This window comes from Suncus etruscus, chromosome 3, assembly GCF_024139225.1.
Source record: "Suncus etruscus isolate mSunEtr1 chromosome 3, mSunEtr1.pri.cur, whole genome shotgun sequence".
NCBI lineage: Eukaryota > Metazoa > Chordata > Mammalia > Eulipotyphla > Soricidae > Suncus > Suncus etruscus.
This window is the reverse complement of record NC_064850.1, coordinates 160,088,367-160,105,056: the sequence shown is the minus strand read 5'-3', so window position 1 is coordinate 160,105,056 and position 16,690 is coordinate 160,088,367. Positions and strand designations below refer to the sequence as shown.

Genomic DNA, 16,690 nt, shown 5'->3' with positions numbered 1-16,690 from the left:
GATTCTGAGTGCAGAGCCAGGAGTGACCCCTGAGCATGCACAGGGTGTGGCCCCCAAAATCAATAAATCAATATCAATCAATAAAGTTTTAAAAAACAAACTTTTATTCCTATTTCTGAGTATACATTAGAGAAGCTGTTTAAGAGGACACCTTTAGTAATATGTTATTTACTTAGAGCTGAGTGCCCGTGTAGATTTCAATACCTTCATGGTATTGAAATTTCTGCTCTGTCAAGGGGAAATATATCGGATGTTAGAAAAAGTAGTTGGATAGTACTTGCAAATTCTCACCATGAAATATAGACTACATTGTAATAGGTGATTTTAATAGCATGTGAATTTTGTTTATTGGCATTATAAGTGATTCTTATTTTTTAAATATTTTTTAATTTAAACATCATTACAAGATTTTTCACACTAACACTTCCCCCACAGATAAAGTTGTTCACGATTGAGTTTTCATTCATACAATGTACAACTTTCACCAGTGTGCATTTCTCACCACCAGGGTTAACAGTTTCCCTCTCATCTTTCCCTGATATCCTCTTCCCTCCCCACCTACCCTCTCCTCTCCTGTCTGCCTCTGGGGCACATTTTACTTCTCTCTCAGTCTCTTTTTTTGTATTTTGTTTTTTGTGTTTTTTTGTCCTAGGTATTTCCCTAGGAAATATTGCTAAATCATATTTCTATTTTTTTAGTTATTGTTGTGGTTTTTTGTTTTTGGGTCACATCTGGCAGCGTTCAAGGGTTCTCCTGGCTCCATGCTCAGAAATTGCCCCTGGCAGGCACAGGGACCATAAGGGATGCCAGGATTCGAACCACTGTCCCTTCTGCATGAAAAGGCAAATGCCTTTCTCCATGCTATCTCCTCCAGCCCCAAATTTCTGTTTTTTTTTTTTTTTTTAAGGACTATCCATATGGTTTTTCAGAAAGGCTGAACTTGATGGCATTTCGCCAGCAGGAGAGTCCCTTTCTCCCCACATTCAAGAAATTGGAGTGATGTTAGCAGATGTGGGGTCCTGAAAATTGAGTTATGCCATCAGATTATTGGTTGCTATTGTCTTTATCTTTCAAACAAACATCTAACAGTTCTTGACATTTTTATTTTCTAGGAGGATTCCTCAATGTCAATGTAAGTGAAGTCAGTTTTGATGAAATTCATCAACTTTTCTCCAAAGACTTGGATTATTGAACCAGTGAGGGACACTGGAGGCCTAAGGACTGTAAACCTAGATGGAAGGTGAGGATAGCTTTTCCATAAATAATGTGATTGTCATTGTACATTTGATGAAAAGTTTGCTATGTTTTGTATATATGGTGAAATAACTTTGTCTTGATAAATCCAAAAGAAAAACTTGGTGTGTAATATATAGGTGTTCACTGCTCACTATGATTTAAAGGGACCAAGAGATATTCTCAAATAACTAGAGTGGAAGCCTCGCATGTGCAGTATAGGCCGCAGGTACTGTGGGGCCCTTAGAAAACCACTTGGGAATATCGTCTCCCGCCAACAATATAGTCTAATAATGTTACTTACAAAGACTGTTTGTACATCTAGCAGTGTTTTTACTTTTCTTTTTCTTTTCTTTTCTTTTTTATATATTTGACTGGTGTTTTATTATTTACTCAGCCAAACAGAAACAATTTATACATTACTTACATGTACAACATCAAAATGTTCTCACGTTTTATAGATATATGGATCAAAAACACATCATGAAAGTGACTATGCTTGCATGATCTGTAAATGCAGCATGTTTTTCTTTTCTTTTTTTTAACATCCTTTATTTAGACAAAATATGATTGTAGTTGGGTTTTAGTCATATAAAGAGCACCCCCCTTCACCAGTGTAACATTCCCAGCACCAATGTCCCAAACGTTCCTCCTCCCCACTCCCCTCCCTCCTAGACAGGGCATTCTACTTCCCTCATTCATTCATATTGTTGTAATAGTTCTCAGTGTAGTTATTTCTCTAACTGCACTCACCACTCTTATGTGGTGAGCTTCATGGTGTGAGCTGGACCTTCCAGCCCTTCCTCTCTTTTTTTCTGAGAATTATTGCAAAAAATATCTTTTATTTTTCTTAAAACCTATAGATGAGGGAGACTATTCTGCATCTATCTCTCTCCCTCTGACTTATTTCACTCAGCATAAATAGATTCCATGTTCATACTGTGTATAGGAAAATTTCATGATTTTATCTCTCCTGACAGCTGCATAATATTCCATTTGTGTGTATGTACCAGTTTCTTTAGCCATTCATCTGTTGAAGGGCATTGGGGTTGTTTCCAGAGTCTGGCTATTGTAAAATAGCACTGCAATGAATATAGGTGTGAGGAAGGGATTTTTTTTTTTTGTATCGTATTTTTGTATTCCTAGGATATATCCCTAGGAGTGATATAGCTGGATCATCTGGGAGCTCAATTTCCAGTTTTTGGAGGAATCTCCATATTGCTTTCTATAAAGGTTGAACTAGACGGCATTCCCACCAGCAGTGAATAAAAGTTCCTTTCTCCAGAATCACATAACTTGAATCATTCAGCCTCATAAAATTGAGGGAGAAAAAATGATACCAGGACCAGTCATATGAACATGTAGTGAAAATAAAAAATGATCAGACTTGAACACCAAATCCAAAGTCAATGACAACAGAGTAGATACCCAATATACAACAAGCTGTAAAGTGGAGACCAGTTACACTAGTATTCTGGGGGGTAAAAGAGGGAGATATGGTATACATGCTGGGAACAGGGGTGGAGGGAGGACAATACTGGTGGTGGGAATGCCCTTCATTCATTGTCACTATGTACCGTAAATAATTCTGTGAAAGACTTTGTAATACACTTAGGATCACAATAAAAATTTATTGAAAAAAAAAAAAAGAGTTCCTTTCTCTCCCACATCCCCACCAGCCACTGCTTGTTCTCATTTATGATGTGCGCCAATCTTTGTGTTGTGAGATGATACCTCTTAGTTGTTTTGATTTGCATCTCCCTGATGTGGAGCACTTTTCATGTGCTTTTTGGCCATTTGTATTTCACTTTTGTCAAAGTGTATGTTCATCTCTTCTCCCCATTTTTTTTTTTTTTGTGGTTTTTGGGTCACACGCGGCAGTTCTCAGGGGTTTTTCCTGGCTCTGTGCTCAGAAATTGCTCCTGACATGCACGGGGGACCATATGGGACGCCGGGATTCGAACTGATGACCTTCTGCATGAAAGGTAAATGCCTTACCTCCATGCTATCTCTCCGGCCCCTCTTCTCCCCATTTTTGATGAGCTTAGATGTTTTTTTCTTGTAAAGTTCTGTCAGTGCCTGTATATTTTAGATATTAGTCCCTTATCTGATGGGTATTGAGTGAATAGTTTCTCCCACTCAGTGAGTGACTCGTGTATCCTGCCTGGGCATTATTTCATAGCACAATGTTTTTTAACCTTTTTGTGCAAAGGCACATTTTTCATAAAAAAAAAATCACAAGGCACACCACCATTAGAAAATGTTAAAAAAATTTTAACTCTGTGCCTATATTGACTATATGTTAAGTAGATCTCTTTCATAGGAATAATTAAACACAAAGAAATTATTTTATAATTACTTTATTATGAAATAATTTAATGATTGGTCTATTTGTGAGCCAAAGTCGCATGTTACAGATGAAATTGGAATCTTTCCCACGGCAACACCAGGCAATATCTCAGGGCACACTAGTGTGCTAAGGCACAGTGGTTGAAAAACACTGACCTAGCACATGCACAATATATGCTTATGTGTTCAGTTTCTTGGAGATCCCAATGAAAAAAATAAACTCTCGTGAAGTTGGTTTAGGAATGGATTTTTCCCCTATTCTCTTTGTTTGAAAGATGACACTAGACTTTTCTCTGCTTCCTGCAGCTGTTCCCTCTGATTAGTGAATCCTGCAGGCAATGCCCCACTAACTCCTGGAGAAGTGAAAGTTCTTGGGAAGATATTCATTACTGATTTCAGTCCTTTTGAACTGATATTTTCCAGTTCTATTCTTCAAAGTCCTAGAATTCTAGATACTACTCTTTGGTCGAAGTCTTACACAAAAGGGAGACATTTGGGGCTCTGTTTTTTATTTTTTTTCCTTCCATGTGTTAAGTAGCTCTTTCTGGTGATAAAATGACATTTTTTTCTGAAGAATTCTTAATGTTTTGCTTGAAATACTACAAGAAGGTAGGTCCACCTGTTCTGCTTTTAGATTTAGAAAAATGATATGATTTAGATCAGACTTGCTCTCAATATTATAAAATTGGTTGCTATTGTATTTCAGTATAACATTTGATTTCTGTAATTCAAGTGAAAGCTATAAATGATTAAATCAACTGTTAGAATCTCAAGGATTGTGATGTAACATCAATCTTGTCTTTTTTTAATTTTTATTGTTAATATTTCACTAAAATATTTGTATTTTGGTAATCCATCCTTATCTCCCTAAAAATCAGTGCTAGGAAGAAGAGTTTTTTATACTGTAAACTTGTGTTTAAAACCCTCTGATTTAATTGGCTTTAAACTTTTTTCTCCTGGAAAAGATGTATATTTGATTTCTAAAGTAGAATATTTTGTTTACGTAAAGCAAGCAGGAAGTTCAACTCTGTTGAATTGAGTTTGTGAGACAAATGCCATTAAGGCTTTATTTAAAATCATTTTAAAATGTGCTGCAGAGGGGCCCTGAGTGATAGCACAGCTGGGAGGGCATTTGCCTTGCAACATGGCTGACCTGGTTCAATCCCTGGTATCCCATGTTTCCCTGAGCCTGCCAGGAGTAATTTCTGAGTGTATTGCCAGGAGTAACCCTGAGTGCCTTCAAGTTTGTCCCCAAAACAACAACAGTAACAACAATAACAACAACAGAAGCACTGGAGACGGAGCTCAGAGGTGAATATGCATGCTTTTACTTGCTTGAGGTTTAGGTTTCATATCCACTGCTACATCCCCAGGAACTATCTGGGTATGATCTCCAAAACAATAATGAAATATATATTTTAATGTCAAAACACATTATACAAACTATTTTTTTTTTTTTGTGGTTTTTGGGTCACATCCGGCAGTGCTCAGGGGATACTCCTGGCAGTGCTCAGGGGATACTCCTGGCCCCATGCTCAGAAATTGCTCCTGGCAGGCTCAGGGGTCCATATGGGATGCTGGGATTCGAACTGATGACCTTCTGCATGAAAGGCAAACTCCTTACCTCCATGCTATCTCTCCGGCCCCTGTGCAACTATATCAATGGATTCCAGCACAGTTTGGAAGGAGATGTTGGTACCTGAGTGGTTTAGGATCTACTTTTTTTTTTAGGCTTTTTTTTTTTTTTTTAATTTTTGTTGGAACTGATCCAGTGGTGAGGGCTTACTCCTTGCTCTATGTTCAGGGTACCATATGGATACTGGGAATCAAATTGACTCAGTCATATACAAGACAAGCTTACTATCTGCTGAATTATTTCTACACTCCAAATCCCACCCCTGGCTCAACTCAATGGGCCATATATGGTGCCAAGGATGGAGCTGGAGTGTGGTATCTGCAGGGCATGACTTTATTCCCATACCATCTTTTTTGGTCCTACCAGTACAGGTTTTTAAACATATGCCATTTCCAGTTTTCTTACTCTAGTTCTAAGATAATATTTACTTCAATGTATATTTTATTATTGATTTCCCACATCGTTGCCTGTAAAATGTGGCTCAATTATAAATTATTTTCACAAAATCCCTAGATATTTCTGAACAATATAGATTCAAGTAGAAGATTTCACACAGATGGGGTGTCCTATTAGAGGCAGTTTTATTTCTGAAAGGATGGGAGAGAGGTGAGGATGGTGATTCATTTTTAATAGTGAAATAGCTGGGCTAGATAGTACAGCAGGTTCAATTCTTTTTTTCCATACAGCCAATGCCAGTTTGATACTTGGTCCCACATATGGTTCCCTAAATACAACCAGGAGTGATCCCTGAGCACAGAGCCAAGAATAAACCCTGAGCACCACTGAATGTAGCCTACCCTCCTTTTCCTAAACATTGAATTTCTAGGTCAGAATAATAACTAAACAAGCCAAGTTCATACTTTGCATTTCAGTGGACCCATGTTTGATTACTGACATCACATGATGCCCCTCAAATTCTGCTGTGAGCGATACCTCTCTCAAACATTGAGCCAAGTGTACTCTGAGCACTACTAGATATGATCCCAAATAGAAATAAAAATTGAAATAAAAAATTTTAATAAGACATCTCTCATATGAGAAGCTCCTGTAGGCTTGGAAAATGAATGAAGAGGAAGATAGAGTTGAAAATGAAAATAGAATGGAAAGAATTGAAAATGAAGAATTGAAAATGAACTTGAATCAGGGTTAGCTTCATACAAAGAAAGAGCCTTCTCCACTATACTATCTCTCTGGGCCCCCCCTTTCCTCTTAAAAGGATGATAGATGAGGTTAGTTAGGGTATCTTGGACAATAGTGGGTAGGAAGGTTAGGAACCATGAAGAATATTTATAGATGGCATTTGAAAGGAAATTTCTTGATGAAACAAATTTGTATAATAAACAATTTTCTTGTTAATCCACAGTATTGAAGAAAATATGTAATAAAGAAAACTTGGCACATGAATCCAGTAAGACTGGGGCTTTTATGGTAGAAGCAAGACAATGAGAGAATTTGGCTTGAAGATGGTTTGATGAGGAATTTATGAAGAGGATGACAATGGCTTTTTAATGAGATAATGATTAGATGTGCTTTATCTGCACTGGAGATTGATCAGTAGGAAAATGCCTCAAACAGCAAATTAGGGTACATACACGAAGAAATGTTCTAAAACAACTTAAACCTCAAAATAAATTGTCACAGACTATGCAGTTCTTTTTCTAGAAAAAAAGAATAGAAACTATTCAGACATCTTTTCCATAGTCAAAGAAGGAACATGACAAGTGAATTCTTAATAAAAACTTAGCTTTAGGCATATTACTCAAGATATTTGATAAATGGCTTGTTAATATGTGGAAATTTGTTTGTTGTTAAAATGATAGTTTTGTTTAAATTCAATTAAATAGTTTAACATTTGCCAGAGGCACTAATGATCTTTTTTCTTACATATTTTCAGTTTCCTTATAAAATTATAAAAAAACCCAACCACTTAATATTCTCCCTGCTTCATTGAAGGAATTATTGTATTAGGAGTAAAGATTTTCCTTTATGTATTTGTTTAAGTTCAGCTTATTTTTTGAACTATTGATTAATATGGACTGCCTTAATGTAAACGTTGCAGCTAGTTAATAGTTTCTCCCCATGAATATAAGCAATTTACCTTAAATGTTGTCATAGCACACTATAATATATCATAGGTAGCCAGTTTGTAGTGACACTAAAACCAAAGATGCCTTTTTTACTCTTAAATTGCTAAAAAATTACTATATTGATCTGTGCCAAAAGAAAATGAGAGCTGAATGGAACCAGCTAGGCAGTACTAGAGGTGAGGTGTCTGCCTTGCAAGCGCTAGCTAAGGAGGGACCGCTGTTCAATCCCCTGGCGTCCCATATGGTCCCCCCCAAGCCAGGGGCTATTTCTGAACACTTAGCCAGGATTAACCCCTGAGCATCAAATGGGTGTGGCCCGAAAAAAAACCAAAAAAAAAAAAAAAAAAAAAAAAGAGAGCTGAAGTAAGGCTTGCAGGTTTATTAGAATATATAATTCTTAGTGTTTACCATATAAAACAATGCATGCATGAAAATAATGGTTCTATAGGGACAATTGCCTATTCTGTTATCATTTTTTCATGGAAATTCATGTAGGAGTTTCTGTGCATAAGCAAATCTTGTTAATTCACCTGTCCAGGGTTTCCAAAATCTACAAAGCTTTCTTCTATTCTTTTCTATTCTATTTTACTCTATTTGCCTCTATTAAATCTACCATATTGTTTTAATTATTATATTGTTTTCTTTGATAGCATCCTGAGTCCATTTTTGCTTTCTGTTCTTTATACTCAGAGTAGTCCTTGCCAGCATTCTTCAACTACTAATTCATGGACTGGTGTTGCTTTTCAGGTGTAAAAAGGTTAAGGAATGCTGACTATTGGCATCACCAAATTTTATTTTATTACTCTTTCTTAATCTCTCATTTAATTATGATTCTCAATAGTATTTATAGGATAAAGACCTCAATATTCGGGCCCAGAGAGATAGCACAGCGGCGTTTGCCTTGCAAGTAGCTGATCCAGGACCAAAGGTGGTTGGTTCGAATCCCAGTGTCCCATATGGTCCCCCCGTGCCTGCCAGGAGCTATTTCTGAGCAGACAGCCAGGAGTAACCCCTGAGCACTGCCGGGTGTGGCCCAAAAACCAAAAAAAAAAAAAAAAAAAAAAAAGACCTCAATATTCATTAAAAGACTTCTAAGAGCACATTTATTACTGGAATCAGAAAACATAAAGTTGTCAAGAGCACATTTATTACGGGAATCAGAAAACTTAAAGCTGTCAAAGACAAAGACCCCATTAATTTTTGTTTTTGGTTGCATTTCTTGTAAAAGAATATATGAAGTTATGCCATTAAGCCCTTCCTTCAGGGATTAATAAAATGATTTATTGCTATTTATTTATATTTATGACTATTTTGTTTTACAGGTGGCAGTTCTCATTCCTTTCCGCAATCGCCATGAACATCTTCCAATTTTTTTCTTACATCTGATTCCAATGCTTCAGAAACAGCGGCTAGAATTTGCTTTTTATGTCATCGAGCAGGTAGAAATTTTATTCAAAATTGTAATTAAATATATGAGAACCTAATAAACTGTTAGATATAGTTTGGTTAAAATGTAATCTTAAGATTGATTAACCAAATATTTGGTGTTATTTTTAGGTAAAGTTACATTTGGATTAAATCTATAAGTTTTATATTCATTTTGCTAATTCATTTGTCTTGTCAGTGTATTTCCATTATTGAAAATTTTCATATTGAATTTATTATAGTGGAAATTTTCCTCTAATTTTTCTTCATATTATTAGCCAACTTTTGTCTGTAAGTATTTTTGTTTTGGTTTTGGGGTCACACCGGTGGCGCTCAGGGGTTACTCCTGGCTCTAGGCTCAGAAATCGCTCCTGGCAGGCTCTGAGGACCATATGGGATGCCAGGATTCAAACTACTGTCCTGCATGCAAGGCAAATGCCTTACCTCCATGCTATCTCTCCGGCCCCTTATCTGTAAATATTTTTATATTTGTAAATTTTTTGTTTTATTTTATCATCTCAGAATTCCATATGCAAAGTCTCTCAGCTTTATTTGAATCCTTTGAGGATATTTCCCATACTTGTACTCTTTAAAACTTTCTGTCATGCATGGTATTGGAATAAAGATAGACCCTTAGATCAGTGGAATATACTAGAGTATTCAGAGAATGCTCCTCAGATATACAATCAATTAATCTTTGATAAAGGGGCAATAAATGCAAAATGGAGCAAAGAAAGCCTCTTCAACAAGTGATATTAGTACAACTGGTCAGCCACTTGCAAAAAAAGACTCAGACCTCCAGCTAACACCCTGCGCAAAGGTCAACTGCAAATGAATTAAAGACCTTGATATCAGACCTGAAACCACGTAGGTAAAACACTCCAGGATATTGAAACTAAAGGCATCTTTAAGGAAGAAACAGCACTCTCCAAACAAGTTGAAGAAGAGATACACAAATGGGACTACATTAAGCTGAGAAGCTTCTGCACCTCAAAGGAAATACTGCCTAGGATACAAAAGCTACCCACAGAATGGGAGACGCTATTCACTCAATACCTATCAGATAAGGGGCTAATAGTTAAGATATACAAGATATTGACAGAACTGAACAAGAAAAAACATCTAACCCCATCAAAAAAGGGGAGAAGAAATGAGCAGGCAATCTCTCAAAGAAGAAATATGATTGGCCAAATGGCACATTAAGAAATGCTCCACATCACTAATCATCAGGGAGATGCAAATCAAAACAACAATGAGGTACCATCCCACACCACGGAGACTGACAAACATCACAAAGAACAAGAACAGTAAGTGCTAGCTGGGATGTGGGGAGAAAGGAACTCTCATTCACTGCTGGTGGGAATGCCATCTAGTCCAGCCTTTATGGAAAACAATATGGAGATTCCTCAAAAAACTGGAAATTGAGCTCCCATATTATCCATCTATATCACTCCTAGGGATATACCCTAGGAACACAAATTACATTTCAAAAAATCTCTTCCTCACACCTATATTCATTGCAGCACTATTTATAATAGCCAGACTCTGGAAACAACCAAGATGCCCTTCAATAGATGAGTGGCTAAAGAAACTGTGGTACATATACACAACTGAATATTATGCAGCTGTCAGGAGAGATGAAGTCATGAAATTCTTCTATACATGGATGTACATGGAATCTATTGGTTTTAAGAAAAATTAAATACATTGAAATAATTCCCAGAGATTAAGGTTAAAAGGACCGGCTCAAGATAGAAAGCTCACCACAAAGAGTGATGAGTGCAGTTAGAGAAATAACTATGCTGAGTACTAGCATAAAAATGTCATTGAGTGGGGGATGGAGAAAGTCTGTCTTGAATACAGGCAGAGGGTGGGGGAGGGAGTAGATGGGGGGTATTGGTGGTGGGAACGTTGCACTGGTGAAGGGGGTATCCTCTTATGACTGAAACCCAGCTACATTTATGTTCGTGATTACTGTGTTTAAATAAAGATATTATAAAAAATAAGAATTTTTGTCATTACCTAGTTTTATATTCAAAGTATAGACATTTTCCTGAAGTGTGCCCTCAACAAATTTCACATGGTTCACAGTTATACTTCCTGTGAAGACAGGATGGAGAGGCAAAGAGCAATTCCCAGCACTATTCCCAAGGGTCTAACTACAAAGATTCACACTCACCTATAGCAGGAACACCACAAGCTCAATGGGAAAAATACATAAAAGTGTACTGAATTTAATGCGTAAAAATAATAACACAGAAGACTCAACTAGTACCGAGCAGCTTAATAAGTCATCAGACCATGAATAATTAGTGCCACTATAGGGAGACTGTTTAATCAACTCAAAGAAGCAATGGCAAAGGTAGTCAGCAAAGCACAAGAAAGTTTGAGAGCTGAAATGAGAAAACAGAAATGAAAGCAAAAATGAAAAGTTCTGTGGGTGATGTAAAAGGCTCAATAAAAGCTCTGAAAAGCAGCTGGGGAAAACATGGAGATACTACAAGATTAGGAAGAATTGTCTAGAAAACCATAGAAGCTTAAAAAAAAAGTCTAAAAAGAAGTGAATGGCATACCAGAAAATTATGGAATTCAAGAGGAACAATATTAGAATCACTGGAGTTCCCAAAGAATAGAAAGGCAATTTTGATAAAGAAACAAAAGTTAAGAAATTATAGATTAGAATTTCCTAGAGGGGAGAAAGAATACAGGCACTGAAATTCAACAGCTCTAAAAAGTCCCAGTGAAAATAAAATAAAGTAGGAAAACTTTAAACATGTTGCTCTCAGTATAACAAAATCCAAAGATAGAGACAAAATATTGAAAGCAGCAGTATCAAAAAAGAACTTAGATACAAAGGAAACCCCATAAGACTCGCTGCATATCTATCAAGTGAGACTATGAGCCAAAAGAAAATGGAAGGATAGAGTACAAAAATTCAATGAAATGAATACAATACCAAGAATACTCTATCCAGCTTCAGATCTAAAGATATGTTATAGACTATAGAGCTTCAGGGATAGGCAACAGCTTAGGGTGTTCATAGCTTTGAAACTAGTCTTACAAGGACCATTAAAGGAGCTTTATTTCAAAGTCAAGGTAAACGCCTCAGCACTTCATATTGAATATGGCATTCAATCATGGTGCATATGATTTCCCTCTACTTTATTAAGAAAGATTTGTTTTCTTCCATCCTAGTAAAGGTTTGTATATTTTTGCAATAGTTTACTAACATTTCATTTATATAAAATATATAGCTGATTGGGTATTCTTATCTCACATCCATAGTGATTTTTATTATAATCCTTTACTTAATACAAATACTTAAGTAATATATAATATAATATTTTATAACATAAAACTAATATTCCCTTTCTTAGGAGAGAATACATTTTTAGTTTATAGGCCTATACAGATTCTCCATTTATTTTTTCTTTAACTCTCTTCTTCTTACTAAATTATATGTTTATAGGATTTATCTTTCATAAAAATCTTAAAATGTACTAGCACAGAATTATTCATAATATTCAATTTATATACCTGTTAAATGATAGTTTTTGAAAAAATTTATTGTATCAATTGACCATTGTTTTACAGTTTTGTGGAATTCCAGAAAATTAGCTTATTCACTTATTGGTGTAGGTATTACCACCTCCACAATAAAAAAGAGAAATGAACACTGGTAAACACTGGTAAAGAGATGGTGTTGGAATATTTTTATGACTCAAACTCAGTTGTTTACAGATATTGAACTCTATCTCACAGTGATTTAATTAAAAAAATAAAATAAGGGGCTGGAGCAATAGCACAGTGGTAGGGCATTTGCCTTGCACACGGCCAACCTATGCCAGACCCAGGTTCAATCCTCTGCATCCTACATGGTCCCCCAAGCTTGCCTGGAGCAATTTCTAAGTGCAGTTAGGAGTAAACCCTAAGCACAGGTGGGTGTCGAGAATAGTAAAACAAGTAGCACATTTGCTTTGTTTTCATCTTGTATGGTGCCCTACACCTGCTAGGAGTGATTCCTGAGTGTAGAACCAGGAGTTGAGTAACCATAGATTTACTGCCTGGCGTGACCCCAAAACAACAAACAAAAATCTGTTAGCTTTTATTTCTTTCCTGACATTTTCTCTATCCCATCCCCTAAATTCCTTGGGCACTTGATGAATTTTGACACTGATCTCTGTATAATTTTTATAAAATGGTATGCTTTTTCTGTCTCAAAATATACTTTAATGCTGATGTCTTTGACATTGATGTCATTTTTATTTTAATCTTTCCTCATTACTTATTATAGACTGATTAGTCCTGACACTAAGGAGTCTTGTGGGGTCCCTGGAAAAGTGGGTGCACAAAGTTGGCTGTGGGAGACAGAGGCCAAGGAGTCAAATTGGGTTCAAGCTCTGTTGTGTTTATTCAAAGCAAAAGGTTTGATACTTATACTCAATTTCTTGACAAGACATAATTTTCAGACAAAACTGACTTACCAAAAAAAGGCACACGGGCAAATTGTTCATGGCACATTCTGACATAGGGCAATTTCACTCTGAAGCCACTTGCTATCTGAGGTCCCTAGCCAGCAAGGTCAGTTCTGAGTGACTAATATAGTTTTGGCCTTATTTCAGTTTATGATTCTTAACTGGGGCCTGAAATGTTAACCCTTGATATGAGTGCACATAGGCTAACAGCAAAGCTAGGTTTGAAAGTTGTAATTATTCTGTAAGACTAAATAAAGAATATTTGAATATACACAAATGTTCCTAATGTGATGTGTTTATATATCTGAGTAGACTTTAAAAGAGGCTCTAAGAAAAGTGAGTATTAATTATTAGATAAAGAATACTTGAATCCATGCAAATGTTATATTTGAGTAATCCATAAAATGTCAGTTGAAGTTATGTCTCAATTAATATTTATGCGACATCCTCTATTTTCCTGAATGTCTCATGAATAGGCAACCAAGGTTTTTCAGGGCTCTAATGCCTGTGAGTACAGGCTACTCTTCAAGCTTCCTTTCTTACAGGTGCTACTTTTCATATGCCCTCTTTTCGAGTACAGGAAGCTTTGAAAGGTTTCTGCAATAGTAGACAGCTTTTTGAAAAGACCCTCTCTCAGGTAGTTAGGGCCTTTTGAAACTTGGTGCCTTCCTGGGTCTCAGGGTCTGTTTACATGGTGGATAATGTAGCAATTACTCATATTACCCTTAACTAAAAATTCATTTTCTTAAGTATGTAGCATAAAGTAACCTAGTCTATAATATTATTAGATGGAAATATTTAATATTTAGGGGCCGGAGAGATAGCATGAAGGTAAGGCATTTGCCTTTCATGCAGAAGATCATTGGTTTGAATCCTGGCATCCCAGATGGTCCCCTGAGCCTGCCAGAAGCAATTTCTGCGCGTGAAGCCAGGAGTAACCCCTGAGCACTGCCGGGTGTGACCCAAAAACCAAAAAAAAAATATTTTTTTTACTATTTAATATACTTATGCTTCTCTGTATGTAAAGGACTTTAATATTTATTATCTGGGCATATAGTAATATAATGTAATTTTGAATGCAACGACTTCTATGTAAACTTTTTATTAAACAAAATATAGAAAATTTTGTTTAATTTCTGTTATATATATATATTCCTAATAATATTGGATTCCAGTCATAAATGTACTCACCCTCTTCACCAGTGCAACCTTCAAAACTCCAACAATGTTCCCCTCCCTTTCTCCCTCCTCCCCTACCCTCTACCTGACTTCTAAATAGGAATTCTACTTCTCTCACTCACTATCATTGTCATAATAGTTGTTGTGTAATTCTTTCTCTAACTGCACTCACCACTCTTTGTGGTAAGCTTCATATCATGGGCTGATCCTTCCATTCCTCATCTCTATTGTCCCTGAGTATTATTACCATACTGTCTTTTATTTTTCTTAAATACCACAGATGTGTGAGACTGTTCTTTGTCTTTCTCTCACTGACTTATTTCACTTATCTTAATAGTTTCCATGTCCATCATGTATCGGAAAATTTTATGACTTCACTTTTTCTGATGGCTGCAAAGTATTCCATTGTGTATATGTACCACTATTTCGTTAGTCACTCATTTGTTGTCAGGCATCTTGGTTGTTTCCAGAATCTGGCTATTGTAAATAGTGTTGCGATGAACATAGGCATACAGAGAGCATTTTTGTATTGTGTTTTTGTGTTCCTAGGGTATATCCCTGGGAGTGGTAGAGCTGGGTCATATGGGTGCTCAATTTCCAGTGTTTTGAGGAATCGACATATTGATTTCCAGAAAGGCTGGACTAGACAGCATTCCCACCAGCATCTCCACATCTCCATCAGCACTGGTTGTTCATGATCTTTGTGATGTGTGACAGTCTCTGTGGAATGAGAGGAATACCTCATAGTTGTTTTGATTTGCATCTTCCTCATGATTAGTGATGTGCAACATTTTTTTCATGTGCTTTTTGACCATCTGTATTTCTTCTTTCAGGAAATGTCTTAGTTTCTTCTCCCCATTTTTTGATGGGGTTAGATGTTTTTTCATATTAATTCTGTTAGTACCTTGTATGTCTTAGCCCCTTATCTTATGGGTATTGGGAGAATAATTTCTCCCATTCTTTGGGTGGCCTTTATGTCCTAGTCACTATTTCCTTTGAAGTGCAGAAGCTTCTCAGTTTAATGTTTAATCTCCACTTCCACTTCCACTTCCACGTTTGGACAGTGGTTATTTATTCCTTGAAAACACCTTTAGTCTCAGTGTCATGGAATGTTTTTCCTGTTTTCCTCTATGTACCTGTGGTTTTGGGTCTAATATCAAGGTATGTAATCCATTTTGATTTGACCTTGGTGCATGGTGTCAGATAGAGGTTTGCATTCGGCAGACCAGTTTTCTCAACACCACTTGTGGAAGAGGCTTTCCTTTCTCCATTTTGTGTCCTTAACTCCCTTATCAAAGATTAATTGATTGTATGTCTGGGGAACATTCTCTGAATACTCAAGTCTATTCCACTGATCTGAGGGTCTGCCTTTATTCCAATACCATGCTGTTTTAATGACTATTGCTTTGTAATACAATTTAAAGTTGGGAAAAGTAATGCCTCCCGTCTTCTTTCGCCTAAGGGTTGCTTTAGCTGTTCATGGGTGTTTATTTTTCCAAATTAATTTCATGAGTGTTTATCCACTTCTTTGAAGAATGTCCTCAGTGTTCTTAGAGAAATTGCTTTAAATAAGTATAAAGTGGGGCCGGAGAGATAGCATGGAGGTAAAGGCGTTTGCCTTTCATTCAGAAGGTCAATGGTTCGAATCCCGGCATCCCATGTGGTCCCTTGAGCCTACCAGGAGCGATTTCTGAGCATAGAGCCAAAAGTAGCTCCTGAGCACTGCCAGATGTGACCCCCCAAAATAAATATAATGCTTTAGGGAGTATTGAAATTTTAATGATGTTAATCCTTTCAATTTATGAACAGGGTATGTGTTTACATTTCCTATGTCTGTTTTTATTTCTTGAAGCAGTGTTTTGTAGTTTTCTTTGTGCAGATCCTTCACCTCTTTAGTTAACTCCAAGGTATTTGATTTTTTTGTGACATGATTGTTAATGGGATTGTTTTTAATTCATGTCTATTTCTTCTCTGTCATTATTTTGTATAAGAAGGCCATTGATTTTCATGTGTTAATTTTATAAAGCTAGTACTATCTTTACTACATACAAGAAAGAATAAATTTTTCACTGCTTTGGTACTCAGAAATTCCAAGTAATCAAAGATCATTTTAGAAATTTTTATTTAAATTTGGACTTTTGGGGCCGGTGAGGTGGCGCTAGAGGTAAGGTGTCTGCCTTGTAAGCACTAGTGTAGGACGGACCGCGGTTCGATCCCCCAGTGTCCCATATGGTCCCCCCAAGCAAGGAGTGATTTCTGAGCGCATAACCAGGAGTAACCCCTGAGCGTCAAACGGGTGTGGCCCC

The 16,690-nt window shown here is 36.6% G+C and overlaps 1 protein-coding gene across 1 annotated transcript in view; it reads left to right on the top strand.

Annotated features, from left to right (window-relative positions):
• B4GALT6 (beta-1,4-galactosyltransferase 6) overlaps window positions 1-16,690 on the top strand; it is a 78,894-nt gene that overhangs the window by 45,184 nt on the left and 17,020 nt on the right. The window contains exons 4-5 of the mRNA XM_049770215.1: window positions 1,113-1,240; window positions 8,628-8,744. Coding sequence (XP_049626172.1) covers window positions 8,697-8,744 — 48 coding nt within the window. The 5' untranslated portion in view covers window positions 1,113-1,240; window positions 8,628-8,696. The remainder of the gene's footprint in view (window positions 1-1,112; window positions 1,241-8,627; window positions 8,745-16,690) is intronic.